At 40.0% G+C, this 15237-nt stretch overlaps 2 protein-coding genes across 2 annotated transcripts in view; one reads left to right on the top strand and one right to left on the bottom strand.

Moving 5' to 3' along the window:
* The first annotated feature begins 439 nt into the window (after positions 1-439).
* Positions 440-10413, top strand: LOC122057759. The gene is made up of 5 exons (XM_042620007.1): positions 440-704; positions 1001-2155; positions 3250-4160; positions 7985-8041; positions 9841-10413. The coding sequence occupies exons 2-5, from the start codon at positions 1162-1164 to the stop codon at positions 10084-10086; spliced, it is 2208 nt and encodes a 735-aa protein (XP_042475941.1). The 5' UTR covers positions 440-704; positions 1001-1161; the 3' UTR covers positions 10087-10413.
* Positions 10414-10738: 325 nt separating this feature from the next.
* The window catches only part of LOC122057758, a 15160-nt gene continuing 10661 nt past the window's right edge, over positions 10739-15237 (bottom strand). Inside the window, exons 4-5 of the mRNA XM_042620006.1 lie at positions 11941-12193; positions 10739-11794 (exon numbers count right to left, since the gene is read on the bottom strand). Coding sequence (XP_042475940.1) covers positions 11217-11794; positions 11941-12193 — 831 coding nt within the window. The 3' untranslated portion in view covers positions 10739-11216. The remainder of the gene's footprint in view (positions 11795-11940; positions 12194-15237) is intronic.

Below are 15237 nucleotides of genomic sequence, written 5' to 3'. Positions count from 1 at the left end.
GAATGAACTCAACTTGATAGCCTGTGAATGAGGGGTGGTGTTAAAATTAACTTAATCAACTCTTCGAGCCAACTCTTATTGCGATTCTTTGGTTATGAATAAGCCAACTACTTGACTAAAATCGGGTAGCAGCCAATTTTTTTTTCCACGTGAGAATCCAATATTTATTCCATTTTGGAGAAAGGGTGAAACGAAACAAAGTGTGGATTCGTTCACGTGTCCGTACGTGAAGCGGATCTAAATTCAAAGATAACTGGCGTTAACAGTTGGTGACTTGGTGGACGAATGGTCCAACAACTTTGACAAAAATGAATGAACATCATTTGTATCACTCCGATTTCCTCTGAGTTTGACTCGGTGACCCCATGTTTGTTATTCGTCACCGTCACCTATTCACACTCTCACACTTGCCATTCACTTTCTTCTGTCTATAAAATCGAGCCTTAACTGACAGTCTTCAACTCTTTTATCAGCTTCCAACATTTGCATTTAAGCTTTTTTCATGTCTTTTCCTCTTATTGAGATTTCCGATTTCTTGCTTCCAATCGCTGCCCAGATCTCTTGCTCTGAGCTTTCAAAATCTCAAAATTTTCAAAGATCGAAGTAATTTGTTTTCATTCGCAGCAGCTGAGTGCTACTGATCAGTTGTGCTTCCTTTTTTGGATTTCTCGGGGAATTCAAAAACTGAAAGAACTTGCGACTAAGTAAGTTTCCACTTAATTTGCGATTTTTTTGTTGATCTTCATTTCTCCACTGTTCTTAATCAAGAATGTGAAGAATCTGTTTTGAACTACCGTAATGCCCGGTTGATTGTCAAGAATCTCTTTAGTGAGCTGCTCTGGTTGAATTTTTTCACTGGTTTAGCATTCTGAGTTCATTAATGCAGCTTAGGAGTGCTTCTTACAGTGGATCCTTGAGTACCTCGATGAATTCATCGTTTGTTGTGACATTGATCTTGATTCTGTAGTCAGAAGACTGTTTGATTTCTTGTTTCATGTAGATTTCCTGTGTGGAACTGTAAACGATCGAGCACAGTGTTTTCTTCGGTTGTGCGCAACAATTGTTGGCTAGTTCTTCAAGGTTTCTGCTGGTTCGGATAAGGAATTTGGTTTCCATTTAATGGTCAGCATTTATTTTGTATGAGTTAAGTGCAAGAAATAAATGGAGGAAAGTGACAACAGAGATTTTCAAGGAAATGTCGTTAGGCAGGCATCTTTACGTCAAAGCGGGAGCTTGAAATCCACACTTTCAGGGAGATCAACTCCTAGAGGTTCTCCTTCGTTTAGAAGATTACATTCAAGTCGAACTCCTCGAAGAGAAGCTCGAGGCAGTGGAGGGCTTTTACGGTGGATTGGGAGTAACCGTGTGTTGTTTTGGTTATTCTTAATAACTCTGTGGACCTACCTAGGGTTCTATGTTCAGTCCAGATGGGCTCACAGTGATAATAAGGAAGAGCTAATAGGTTATAGAAGTAAACCAGGTGGTATTTTTAACAGGAAACAGGATCATCAACCAGATTTGATTACAAACAGAGATTCTCTGGCAGCTGAAAATGCTTCTACTGTGAATAAAGAGGGAGTAAAAAATGTATCACAGTTTAAGAGACTGGATGTGTCTTTGGCCAAAAATGGGGATCACATTCCATCCCGTAGGAGGAGGAGTAAGAAAACAACTATGGAACGAAGGCTGCGTGCTAAGACACGTGAAAAACAAAAGGCTGCTGTAGAAGGTCAAACCAGCAGCTTGGAGGAGCGGGAAGATGAAATTCCTAAAAGAAATACTTCATATGGGTTATTTGTTGGTCCCTTTGGGTCAACAGAGGACAGAATATTGGGATGGAACCCTGAAAGGCGAAGAGGTACTTGTAATAGGAGGGGGGAATTCGCACGTCTTGTCTGGTCTAGAAAATTTGTGTTGATATTCCATGAGCTTTCGATGACAGGGGCCCCACTTTCAATGATGGAGTTGGCAACAGAGCTTTTGAGCTGTGGAGCCACTGTGTCTTCTGTGGTTCTTAGCAAGAAGGGTGGATTGATGGCAGAGCTTGCTAGGCGAAGGATCAAAGTACTTGAAGATAAGGCAGAGCTGAGCTACAAAACTGCCATGAAGGCAGATCTTATCATTGCAGGATCTGCTGTCTGTGCATCGTGGATTGGTGAGAAATCCCTTCCCAACAGTTAACTGATCTAACTTTAACTTAAATTACAACTTCCAAGGTGTTTTCTGTAATCCTGATGTGAAAAGTGCTTTGTGTTGCTATTTGTGGTATTTGCACTATAACTAAATTGAATGGTTATCTTTTATGATGAACCTGTGAGTGGTATTTTATTTTCTTGGCCCTGAGGATATATCTATCGAGTTATTAAAGGGACAAGCTGAAATGGCTGATATTAATCAAATGCAGATCGTAAAAGGAATTTGTGTGGGGAATTTGTCTCCTCATACTGTAATCCCATGCAATTTACATGAATAAGTTATTGGTCTCGTGCTATATTCAATCCATAGAAGGAACAGATAGCCTGATTGCCATCCTATACACACAAATATATTTTTGCCATTGTAGTACCAAACCATTGATGCAGTGCATTCTTGCTTTCTGCCAATTGCATTTTGGTTAGCACATATAATCTTCATTATGTAGTTCATCTTGCAAGTCCTGCCTGCTTATGACCTGAGTTATCTTAAATGATTTTCCAAAGCTTCATGTGATATCCCACGCTACAATGTTTTGGCTTCGTTTAATAACATGTACAACAACAACAAAACTTAGCCTTTTTAATAACATGTACAAATGCTAATATTTCTTATGGCTTGTCATTAAGTATGTGCAGTTATATCCATATCCCCAATCCTGATGATGCTTTTTAATCTATCATGATTCATGAATGGCAGTACTATTTTTGCTTTACCTTGTTTGTAAGCATCAAACTCTATCAGCATACAGTTGAGGAAGCATCAAAGGACGAGGATCTCTTTAGTCCTTTAATTGAATCCACCAGTGACATTTTTATTTCCTGTAATAATTTATACTTCTAATGGGCAGCATGGGTGGGATTCCAATGCTTTTTGTGTGCATTGTAAAAGCTACCACTTCTTGTGCTGCTATTGATATTTCTTCTTTTAATATTTTACTTTAGATGATCTTACATAAAATAACACAGAGTCTATGAATGAAATGAAATCATATTCTTCTTATTTGGTGTGTTTCCTTGTGATTTAACCTGAAATGAAATCAACATTTTGTTTCAGAGCAATACCTCAAACGATTTATAGGAGGATCAAATCAAATTGTTTGGTGGATCATGGAAAATCGACGGGAGTACTTTGATCGATCAAAGCTAATACTCAACCGAGTAAAAATGCTGATTTTTATTTCTGATTCACAATCTAAACAATGGCTAGCATGGTGTGAAGAAGAAGGCATTAAGCTGAAGTCTCAGCGTGCTTTGGTTCCACTTTCTGTTAATGATGAACTGGCCTTTGTAGCAGGCATTCCTTGCTCCCTAAATACACCATCATTCAGCACTGAAAAGATGACAGAGAAAAGGCAGCTGCTAAGAGATGCAGTTAGAAAGGAGATGGGATTAACAGATAATGATATGCTTGTGTTGTCTCTTAGTAGCATTAACCCTGGAAAGGGCCAACTGTTTCTCCTTGAGTCAGCAAGATCGATGGTAGGACAAGACCTTTCTCTGGTAAACTCGGGAACCAATGATTTGACCAAAATAGGCGAAAAAGATACTTCCTTAAGTGGGAAGAAACTTTTAAGAGCTTTGTTTCAAAGTAAGCACCAGATTGATGAATCTTCAAATGGGTTATACAGCTCTGGGAAATCTACTTTTACTTTCAATGAAGCTGAGAAGAAAGGCTTGGCGTTACAGATTCTCCCCGTGCTCACTAATTACACAAATACTCTATCCTCTGTTAGCGATGACAAAATGAGGAAACTTTTGTCTGACAAAGAGGGAACTAAGAAGCAGAATCTTAGACTTTTAATTGGCTCTGTTGGATCCAAGAGTAATAAAGTTCCTTATGTCAAAGGGTTGCTCAGATTCTTGTCTCAACACTCAAACCTGTCAAAGGCAGTGCTATGGACTCCTGCAACTACACGTGTTGCCTCACTCTATGCTGCGGCAGATGTTTACATTATAAACTCTCAGGTGATCATCTCTTCCTATTTGTCTACCACTTCATGACGTTAATATTTATTTCCAGTTGACTAATTATATCTTATAACATTTACATGAAAATCATTGTTTATTTCAGATATTGATATTAGGATATCATTAGAAGTTCTGTTTCTTATTGGCAGTGTTTGGTTAAATAACTGATGATGTCTATTGAAACTGAGAAATAGATTGACTGGGATTGGTTGTCTGATGGAAATCCAACTTCAGAAAAAGGTGGATTGATCTTATTTTCTTACTGAAAATGTTCCCTGCACAACAATTTGTACATTTCCAAAGGTTCATATCGAGTTGGACTTTGCATATTGTAGCAGTAGAGTACTTCGATAGTGGGAGAACCTTTACGCAACGGTTAAGTTGCACATTGCAACATGTTGGCCACAAGTTCAAAACTTGAAAACAGCATCTTCTGCGAAGCAGGGGGTCAGGCCACAGACATTTGCCCCTTCCAGACCTTGCTGTAAGAGGGAGCCTCGTGCACTGAGTTGCTCTTTTTTGCTTAGCAGTAGAGTACTTTGATAGACTAATTAGAGCATCCCTTCACTAGACCTTAAATTTAGGGAAAAAAAATATATATATATATATATATATATCCTTTGCTAGTTGGAAGATCTACATGATAGTATATCTAACTTTTTATTCTTACTTTTTTTCCCCACTTTGTAAATCATAAATTGAAGAAGATTTTATTGTAATGAGAGGAGAACGAAATATAACTCGACAACATGAAGTAACCAAATGAACAGGACCAAGTACTTTTATGAAAGATGGATTGATGACCCCTCCCCCCCTTCTTCACACCCAAAAAAATAAATAAATAAATAAGAAGAAGAAGTAGAGTACAAGTTTCATTATCAAGCTCAATGTTAATCTATTTCTCTGCATAATTATCAGTATTTTTTTTCAATATTGTTTACTTTTTTAGGCCTACTAATTCTAAAGCAGGAAAATCTGGCCTGGGATGGGGTTCTGGGGATTTCTTGTGCTTGACACCTTTTCTGATAGCCTAACGTTTGGATTTGAGATGTAGGCTTCAGCCTTCGTTGCTGTTGGATGCTAAGCCTTGAGTTATATTTGTAAGCAATACAATTCGCAGTTATCTATGAAAAAAGTTGTAAACAATGTATCTCTTTTAAGACATTCCGTGAAAAGGTGCATGTTGAATGAAAACCTATCAGATCTTTGAAAAAATAATAGTTTTCAATCTTGCATGGTGAGCAGATTACCTCATTGAGATCTCAAGGTCAAAATTGACTCAACGTTGATCCGTTCACAAAGGAAGCTGTGCATTGCTTCGAGTTATTTTGTTGCTTCACCCCAATTTTTTGCTCAGTCTGACAATTTTCTGCACCAAGTTGCCTTTTTTTGGACAATCATTGTGGGGCTTCTCCTATCTGTTAGACCATGTATCGCCTGTTCCATTAGCAATATCTGGCTTTTGCTCACAGGATCAACTGCTCCTTTTTGTAGATCAGCTTATCCAATTTGATCTGGATTGGTATCACACAGAAATGATCCGGAATCTGATATCAATCTTTAAATCTTTGCCTCTGAACCAGAACCTTGGGTGCCCTTTGGAACCAAAAAAAGGGGCCAGAAAAAACATGGTTTGGCTGGCCACATTGGCCTTAGTTCGCTGTAGAATTTCCCACGCAGCTGCATTTTTGTTTTGTGCTTTCAAAATCAGCATGTGGGATCAGAAACTCCAGAGGAATCCCGCTTGCAAAGAGTGCCTCCCTCATTGGATTGAGATGATAACCCTGGACATCAAGGCTTTAGCATAAATTTTGAGTGAATCCATCTGACAACGTCCAATGAATCTCCTCCATTATCACTCACTTTACATTGCACGAGCAAGAAATAGTATGGGCCCGTTTGATTGAAGGGGTTTTGATGGGGTGGGAGTGTTGTACGTATTTTTCCACCCCAATGGAGTCTGTGAGTGTTTGTTTGTTTGGGGTAGGAATTTGAAAAAAACATCACTTTTTTCCTGTCGGCCCACATGGCCCAAGATTTCTCCCACCCCAGCCTCTCACAATGTCCTACCGATTCGGCAGGACTCTGCGGAATTTACAATGGAAACGCCCAATGGCTCTATGCAAGTTTGTAGTGCCCCGTCCTGGACTCAACATGTATGCCCCTGCTTCTCTTAGCATTGCACACCATTGCCGCAACTCCGTCAAGCATCGCGCAGTCAAGTCCAGCACAATCCCTGCCACTCCCGCAGCCATCCGCACATCGCAGAACCCCCTATTTCATCACCAAACCCACCACTGCACCATTGTGCCTCACTCACACAATCATCTTCTCCACCATTGAAATCACGCAGCAGTTACTATAAGTTTCCTTCTCCCTCTATTCCTTTCACCATTGCAGTAGAGAGAGGGAGAGAGAGAGAGAGAGAGAGAGAGAGAGAGAGAAAAAAAAACAAATCACCGAAGATTTCTAGGGCAGAAATTGCACTTCTCTACTTTTATTCACTCCAATTTGATTGCAAAAATGGTGAATCAAAGTCTTCGTTCATCATGGCTGTGGCTGGAGCTCTCGCTGCTCGAATTGAAATCGTTGCAGCAACATCTATCTCCCCTGCCTCCTCCCTTTCCCTCACCCTCTCCCTCTTCCTCTCATTCTCTCTATCCCTCTCTCTCTCTCTCTCTCTCTCTCTCTCTCTCTCTCTCACCCCTCTTCCCCTTCCTTCGATCTCCATGACTTCTGTCTTTCTCTCCTCATTTTCCCTTCTTTGGATCCCAAAAACCTATCCAAACGCCTATGGAAAGGGGATAAGCACTAACTATTCACTACTTTACTGTTCTGTTTCTCACCCTACTAGCACATGGGACCTGCAAGTCAGGGAATCCAACCCTATAGTTCCCTTTAAACACCGCCTTGATGCATCTAATTTGAGTCTGTCCAATTTAACTGCTGGATTCAGGCCTCTGGTTTGTTAGTGACCTAGAAAATCCTTTGCTTCCTGGGTGGGGGATGGGGAGGGTTGCAATAGTCCAAGGACAACTAATCAAAGCATGTAAACCATATAATTCTAGATTTGGGAAAAATACACTCTCTGGTCCTTTTATTAATATTTATTCCCACTGTTATCTTCCTTCAGAGTCTATGTCATCTTATACCTGAACAGCATGGGCTGATAAAGTTCTGCACTTATACATTCAAACTTGGTTAACATAAAAGCTTGATGCTTGTGTTTGATATTAGACATAAGTAAACCTCTGACTTTTGGTGATCATCAAATGCTAGTGCAAATATAGGTCTGTTGGAGCAAATTTTCTCCTCTTATTGCCAGTAAGTTCATTCTCTCAAAAGACATGCTTCCATCATTAAACTTCTACAATTCAAATAGGAATTTACTATTTCAAACAGCTGTGATATCCTCCTCTTAGTACAAGGAGTTTTGTTGAATGCATTCCCTTGAAAATTACTCTCTTCCTGTCTTCTAGCTACTTGGCTGTTGGTGGATTTTGTTTTCTTATATTAAAATTGCTAAACAGGCATGGTTATGCAAAGGTGACCAAAAATGTTGATCCTCCATTCTTATATGTGAATGTGGAAGCATTTCTCTTATTAAAATTTCTTAACCTGTATTCTGTTTGTCTGTTTCTTTTCCTTGTTTGTGTATGGAATATTACTGATTCCACCATACGTAAAATTTTCAGGTATTTGTCTATGTTCCATGACCTGAGATTCTCTTCCCAAGATTTATAATGTCTAGTTATCCTGCAGTTCCTACAATTACTAAAATTTATTAAGTAAAATTTAATTTCTTTTCAACTGGTGTACAGGGACTTGGAGAAACATTTGGAAGAGTGACTATCGAAGCTATGGCATTTGGCCTTCCGGTACGACTATCGTATAAACTTCCCTTTTCTTCAATTGAAGCAGTTTATTGATATTGCTGTTAGTCCGTTCATCTGGATGTTTCATCTTCTCACAGGATTATTTTAGGGATGTCATGTGCATTCATAATCTTTGAAAATTGTTAAAGAGTTCTAACCCTCTATTCACTGCTATCCGTAGCCTGAAGGCATCGACCCTACTAATCCTTGTTCCAAAATACCCCTTGTCCATAAAGAAATAGTTGTCGCTCCTATTTCAACATTGCATCTGACTTTTTTCCTTGATTGCCTTTTTAAGACAAATTCAGTTAGCCATTTCACGTTTCAACCACCCTAACTTAGTGATCATTATTTGTGTCGTGGATCATTGCCTTATGTCATCATCTTCTCATAACACTCTTGTATGATAATCAGCTTAATTTTACAGTCAGTTAACTCCAATTTCAGTTATTAGAAGTCATGGTCACTTTCTGCCCTGAAAGGTGATAACTTGATATTCCTTCAAAGCTTTCAAGTAATCATCTCATTTGCATTTTGAGTCTGATGCTTTATATTCTACCTCAGAAACATAAATTGGGAACCATGCACTATCTTTTTCTTTTCTTTTATCCATGATATGCGTATGGTTATATTTGATGTTGCTTTGCAGTTTTATTCATGAACATTGTGGCAACAAACAACAGCATGCTTGAATTGTCAAAGGTTGAAAATCTGAATATGCACTCCTATTTAAATGAATGTCAGAGGCACCAACAAAGAGATACTCTTGATTTTCAACACTTCTTAGTGTCTTGAGATCATCATAACTCGTCAAAATTTTTCCTCACCTTCTTGAACTGTCCTTCATGTCTTCCTTTCCTTCAGGGCCTCTGACCTGCAGCACTGTGATTCCCAGCACTGGTGCCAACCATAGCCTTCTTCAGCATACCTTCTTAATTAACTCTCCTTTTAGTTTGCCACTTGCTGGAGCTATTTTTAGATAAATTAAGGGAACCCATATAAGCACATTTCTCCACTTAAAGGAGCTACTATTTTATCAAGGAATCTCTCGAAAATTAGTACATGCATTCATGTTTTTTGCTAACTTCTTATTTCTTGAGACCTACTTTCTTTTCCCTGGTTACAACATTTTGACTCCACCAGGTTAGCCTCCCCCCACCCCCCCCCCTCCCCCTCCCCCTCCCCCAAAAAAAATAGTCGGTGGTAGTCTGGCCTTCAAACCAGGATAGGGGCTTCAGCAAACTGCACGCTTTAGCTTGCTTAGCAGGCATCTACCCTGAAAACCTTAGATTTCACTGCAAATGTCTGGCATTGTATTCTCCTGTGGCTAATGATAGAAAAAGAAAGGGTTCCCTATGGTGACTTCTGTGGCTAATGATAGGAAAAAGGCCTTCGTCATGAAGGTTCCTTATGGTTGACAAATATTCATTTAGTGAGGTCTGGTTCCCTACTCCTACCCACTCTTTAGCTTACATAAAAGCATAACGAGATTGGAGCATCTACGGTAAGATTCTCCATGATCAATTCAATATTCAGCTAGTTTCACTAGTAAGTAGAGTTCTTCCTCGGTATTAGCAATTCTAGCAACCAAAATCTACCATAGCATACCTTGTTCACCGAAGTAACTTTAACCCTCCCCTCACCCCCAAAGAAACACCAGCAGAATCACTCCACCCTAAAATAGGAGAGAAAGATTGCCAACGATAGATTATTGTTTGCATTTGCCTTCTGGTGATGGTATGAGCTCATTGATTCGTCATTGCATGGAACCAGTATTGAGCATCAAATCGTATTGGGTGCAGGTTCTTGGAACAGATGCTGGAGGGACAAGAGAGATTGTAGACCACAATGTAACAGGTCGTCTCCATCCTGTTGGACATCCAGGCTCTCAAATCCTTGCTCAAAATATTCAATATTTGCTTGAAAACCCACTAGCAAGGGAACAGATGGGAATTCGGGGGAGGAAGAAAGTGATGACAACGTATTTGAAGAATCACATGTACAAGAAACTTGCAGAGGTGTTTATCAAGTGCATGAGAATCAAATAGAAGCTCAATTTCAGGTCTTTTCTTCTGCAGTAAGCGCGAGGCCGGCTACTGCAAGTTTAGAGTCTTACCTGTTATGATTTACCAATTCACAGCAGATAAAATGGAAAAAATAGGAACTTGACCAATTTGGATCTTTTCCAATCTGAGTGTACGAGAAGCATTGATCTTGTAAGAAGCATTTTTTTTTTTTTTAAATGGAGTTTCAACCATTTTGAAATTTTCAGTTGCACGTAAAATGGTTAACCTTGTCACACCAGATTAAAAGAAAAAATAGGAAGAATTGTTGATCCATTTGAATCTGTTTCAATCTGAGTGCATTAGAAATCCTGAGCGCGTGTGTGTGTGTGTGTGTTTTTTTTTTTTTTTTTTTTTCAAATAGAGCAATCACCATTTTCAAATTCCACCTGCATGTCTTTTACTTCATATGCCGAGCAACATCCATGAAAACGTTACCACGATAAGGCAGAGTGATAGTGACTCTGATCTCTGTGAACATGTTATACAAATGAATACTTAAAGGCTTACAACTTTCTTTTCCTAAATTTGAGCATATCAGTTGCTATGTTTCTGACAAATAACCTTCTCCAAGTACGACTTGAGGCACCATGGAGACGAGCAAAACACATATTTTTGTAATCCCAACACAGCAGTATGGTATAATTTGGGCCAACTGCTCCATCATTGGCAAATACTTTGACTGAATTGAGGCATAGACAAAAGCGCAAGCGCGCGAGAGAGAGAGAGAGAGAGAGAGAGAAGGGGGCGGGAGAAAAGACAACAAAAAAACGGTGGAATATTCTGTACATGAGATCAGCAACCAGAATTTTACAAACCCCCGACCCCCCACCCCCCAAAAAAAAAAAAAACCCCACCTCCTTCAAACTCTTGGGATGTAAACCAGCCGACGAGCAAAACTGTCCTAATGGCGACTTCCATCCTGCAGTCACCACGTCAAACTTATCATCAATTCACCAGCCACCACCACCCATGGAAGATAACAGCCTGCTACGCAAGCAAGGTCAATGCCAATCTCCATGGAAAGTGTTCTTGTTTTTGAACAGTTGAAATGCCCTAAAGTCTTTCCAGTGGCTTTTTGTAACCCACGTTTATCGCAGATTCATTTGGGACTTCTACCCATCTTCTGTGCATTCCGACTCTGCAGCTTTTATAGACTCGGCAGTCATAAGGGCGACCACAGCCTTATGAATAGCAAGATCTGCCCTGTAAAGCAATCTTTGTGCTTTTTCTCGCTTTAGTTTTGCCATGTTGGATGCATGCTGAGCTGCACCTGATGCATCCCTCAACCTAAACTCATCAAGATCTGAACAACCCAACTGTTCAGCTCTCTGCCTATGGGAGCCTTCTGGTTGGTACTGTCTCTGGCTAGGCCACTCAGGTAAGCCCATATTCGAACGGCAGGCCCAATTTCTCCTGCTTGTCAATCTTTGGTTGTCCGGCACAGACCCCCTTTTTATATCGTTGGGGTATAAAAATGTTCCAATCTTCTTCAACTTGTTTCTATTGAGTTTTGGATACTGATTCCTCTCAGCACCATCGCTGCTCATTGACAGATAGCCTGTACTAACTGCATCTCGTGGTGATAATACCCTTGTTGATGTCTGAAGCCAAGTGGAAGCATCTGATTCATGGTTATGACCAGTAACTAAAGATCTCTCCTCCCCAAATGCATACCCATTTAATTTTCTTCCTGGTACAACAAAGCAAAATAAAGATAAACGTCATATGCTGACGAGAGATGACACCAAATTGTTACTTAAGGGGAGGGAGAAGAAATATGACATCAGATGGAGTACAGAAGAAGTACTGGAGATAGGAATTGAGAGAGGAATTTACCAAAAACATGGACACCATCCTGATCTCTTGCAAAAGCATTGCTGTGCCCACTGGCTGCTGCACACTTCCTATGTGACCTATGTTTGGGACCCTTGTTAAGCACCTCCAAGCCCCGTGGTTTCAAACAAAAAGCGAACATAGGTGGCTTTTCAACAGTCGCCTTCTCCTTGCATCCATTGGGGAAGTTGTTGCCTCTGTTAATGGCCAATTCCCACTCTTTCAGTAGTTGCTGGTACCTTTCCCACAAAGGAGGCTGCAGCAAATGCACAAGGTTGATGAAGTTTACATAACAAATAGCTTCAGATAGGAAAGTAAGGGTAGTAAATCTTGGGGGAGAATTATGCAAAATTAAGGACGCCAAGAAAGAAGAATTGATGAACAGCTTCTGTTGTAAAGTTACAGGTAAACATAATCTGAATGAATGAGCTCTAGACAGCCCTCTTATAACAATACTCATTTCTGGAGAAGAGACCTACTCCTATAGGTATTACAGTAACAAGCGGATTTTTAACCCATTCTTATCAAAATATAAATTCTTGCACTTGTCGAGCAAAAACAACATGATGTTTATGCCTTCAAATTAATATCACGGTCCAGAAAAGCTTTTCATTTCCATTAATTAAGTGTTAAAACTACGAAGGCTTTCCATACATCCTTATGACTAACAGTTAACTAACTCATGTACCTGTTCACGGCCTCGGTCACAACAGAAAATTAACCAATTTACACCTTTGACTCACTATTGATGAACTTATCAGCAGAGATTTAGGAGAAATTAAATAAAAACTGATTTGAGTAAACTGCTGACAGTCAAAAACAATTCTGTACCGTGACAACGAGACATCTCAATGACGTAGTATGCTTGAGGACCAGCACAATTGGCCACCCAATGCACAAAAGCATAAAAAAAATTTCAGATTTCAATTTTACAGGGTGATTTTGCCCCAACTGAAATCGAAATCTTTCAAAAAGATAGCTGATGCAGATTCTTCATCAAACTAGGTTTGTTTTATTAGGAATAAGCCTAGGGTTGGGTTCCATGGAATCCGTCCTTACCATTGCCACCACTACCACCATATGGAACTGGTCGATATGATGATGGAGCAGAACGAGCAGCAAAATTGGATGTCCTTGATTTTTATGGAGATAATAATCCAGAACTGCACCTTGACTGGATTCATAGCTTAGAGACATTCTTCAGATGGTACGGATTGACTAAGGCCCAAAAGATCCTATTTGCAAAGGCTAAACTGAAAGGCACGGCCCGAGTCTAGTGGGTCAAGCAACAACATCATAACCGGACCCCAAGGCATTGGATTAGTCACAAATTGAGACATCATAACCGAACCCCAAACCTGTCTCAGGTTTGGACAGTTGAGACAGGAGAATTTGACCGTTGAAGAATATGTTGCTAGATTTTATTATTTGGCCACAAATTCTGATTTTGAGTGAGACGAAGAAGTCTTGGTGGCACAATTTCGCAATGATTTGCACCCTCAACTTAATGCTGCCCTTGCATCTAATCGACTGCTTACAATGAAAGATGTCGTGCAAATATCGTATCAGGTTAAGGAAAGTCTGAAACGCCCATACAGTTGGAGAAATTTTGCAAATACTTTCCCTCGAGGTACTAGTTCCATTCTGCAACAGCCTCCTACCCAAGAAAGGTCATCTAGCAAACCACAAGATAGTGCTACATCTATGGCCTCTTCACGACCTAGTCGGCCATATTCTCCACCTCGACATGCTTCTGAAATATCTTCTTCACGGCCTACTCATCCATAGCCCGTCGGCGTGGTTCAAATAAACCTTCTAATGCAACAAAGTTTACAGTTCGGCGCTACTCGTGCAATGGATTTGGACATATCAGTGCTCAATGTCCCAGCTGTTTGGTTGCTTTAATTGATAAGGATTCTCCTATACCATATATTCCCGAAGAGGAATTTGGTTCTGACACAATTGATTTAAGAGGAGCGTGCGCCAGGTGAAGTCAATGGCACTCAGTGATGAGGACCCCCATCCTTTTTATGCCATTCGTCATGTGTTGACCACTCAGAAAGTCACTGACAATGAAGATTGGTACCGCAATAGTAATTTCTAGACTCGTGTGAAGTGCAATGACCAGTTGTTAACCTTGGTCATTGATGGAGGTAGTTGCACTAATGTTGTCTCTGAAGACATTTGTAAACTGGGATTGAAGACAGTGCCACATCCAAATCCCTACAAGGTTGCTTGGGAGAACATCACTAATCTCAAGATCACAGATAAGTTTTTGGTCACATACTCTATTGGTGGATTTAAGGATACAGTCCAATGTGACGTCCTCCCTCTGAAGTTTTGCCATATCCTTCTTAGTCAACCTTGATTGCTTGACAAGAAAGTACAACATTGTGGTTATGCCAACTACCTATGCTTTCAAGCATGCCAATAAGACTATGAAGTTTCATCCTGCCAAAGATTTCCCTGAAATTAAGCTTAAGAAGATGGTGGGATCGTTCCTCATTCAGCGTATTCCTTCAGACGGTCTCCTCGGTCATTTTCCTAACTCGAGGGAGTCGTGTTCTTTTCAAAAGAGGAGAGTTGATGCAGATAAAGCTGCATTTACCTAGTTGGATAGGCATGATCGGATTTGGAAGCCAAAAGCCAAGAATAACCGGTTCAGCCCAGGGTTTTGGTCCAACAAGGGTTGGAAATAATTAATAACTTATTTTCTCTTTTATTTCATGCCTTTTATTTTCCAGATTTGAGTGTAGGAGTTAGAATTTCTTTCCTTGCATTGGTTTCTTTTTATGGTTGCTTCCTAATTTAGTGATGCAGATACGGCTGCCCTTTCTTGATTAGACCAGCATGACCGGCTTTGGAAGCCAAGAGCCAAGAAAAACCGGTCCAACCCAGGGTTTTGGTCCAACAAGGGTTGGAAATAAAATTAGTAGTTTACCTAGTATTTTATTTCATGCTTTTAGTTTCCAGACTTGAACGTAGGAGTAGGATTTATTTCCTTGCTTTGGTTTCCTTTTTATAGTTGTTTCCTAATTTAGGCTAATTTCCATTCCAGTTAAGTTTCTAATTTCATGTTCCTATTTTCCTATATATTGGTTGTAAATTTGTAATCGACTGAAGATTTAGAGAGCAATTTGATTATTGAATGAATGTGTGAGTGTAAACCTTCTTTTCCCCCTCTCTACTCTGATTTCCCCTTCCTTCCCTAAGGTTCTCCATCAACTTGGTATCAGAGCCGAAGGATCCTATTCCTTCGTTCTCCCTCCTTGTTCCATTCCTTTCCCTTCCCATCAACCT

The sequence above is a fragment of the Macadamia integrifolia genome, chromosome 12, assembly GCF_013358625.1.
Source record: "Macadamia integrifolia cultivar HAES 741 chromosome 12, SCU_Mint_v3, whole genome shotgun sequence".
NCBI lineage: Eukaryota > Viridiplantae > Streptophyta > Magnoliopsida > Proteales > Proteaceae > Macadamia > Macadamia integrifolia.
The sequence above is the reverse complement of the archived record's forward strand: the minus strand, read 5'-3'. Positions and strand labels throughout refer to the sequence as shown.

What these genes read in the sequence shown, in the direction of transcription:
- LOC122057759 (XM_042620007.1), top strand. Translation starts at nt 1,162, where the DNA reads ATGGAGGAAAGTGACAACAGAGATTTTCAAGGAAATGTCGTTAGGCAG. An exon ending in TTTACATTATAAACTCTCAG is followed by an intron (nt 4,161 to 7,984) that starts GTGATCATCTCT and finishes ACTGGTGTACAG; the next exon opens with GGACTTGGAGAAACATTTGG. An exon ending in CTATGGCATTTGGCCTTCCG is followed by an intron (nt 8,042 to 9,840) that starts GTACGACTATCG and finishes TATTGGGTGCAG; the next exon opens with GTTCTTGGAACAGATGCTGG.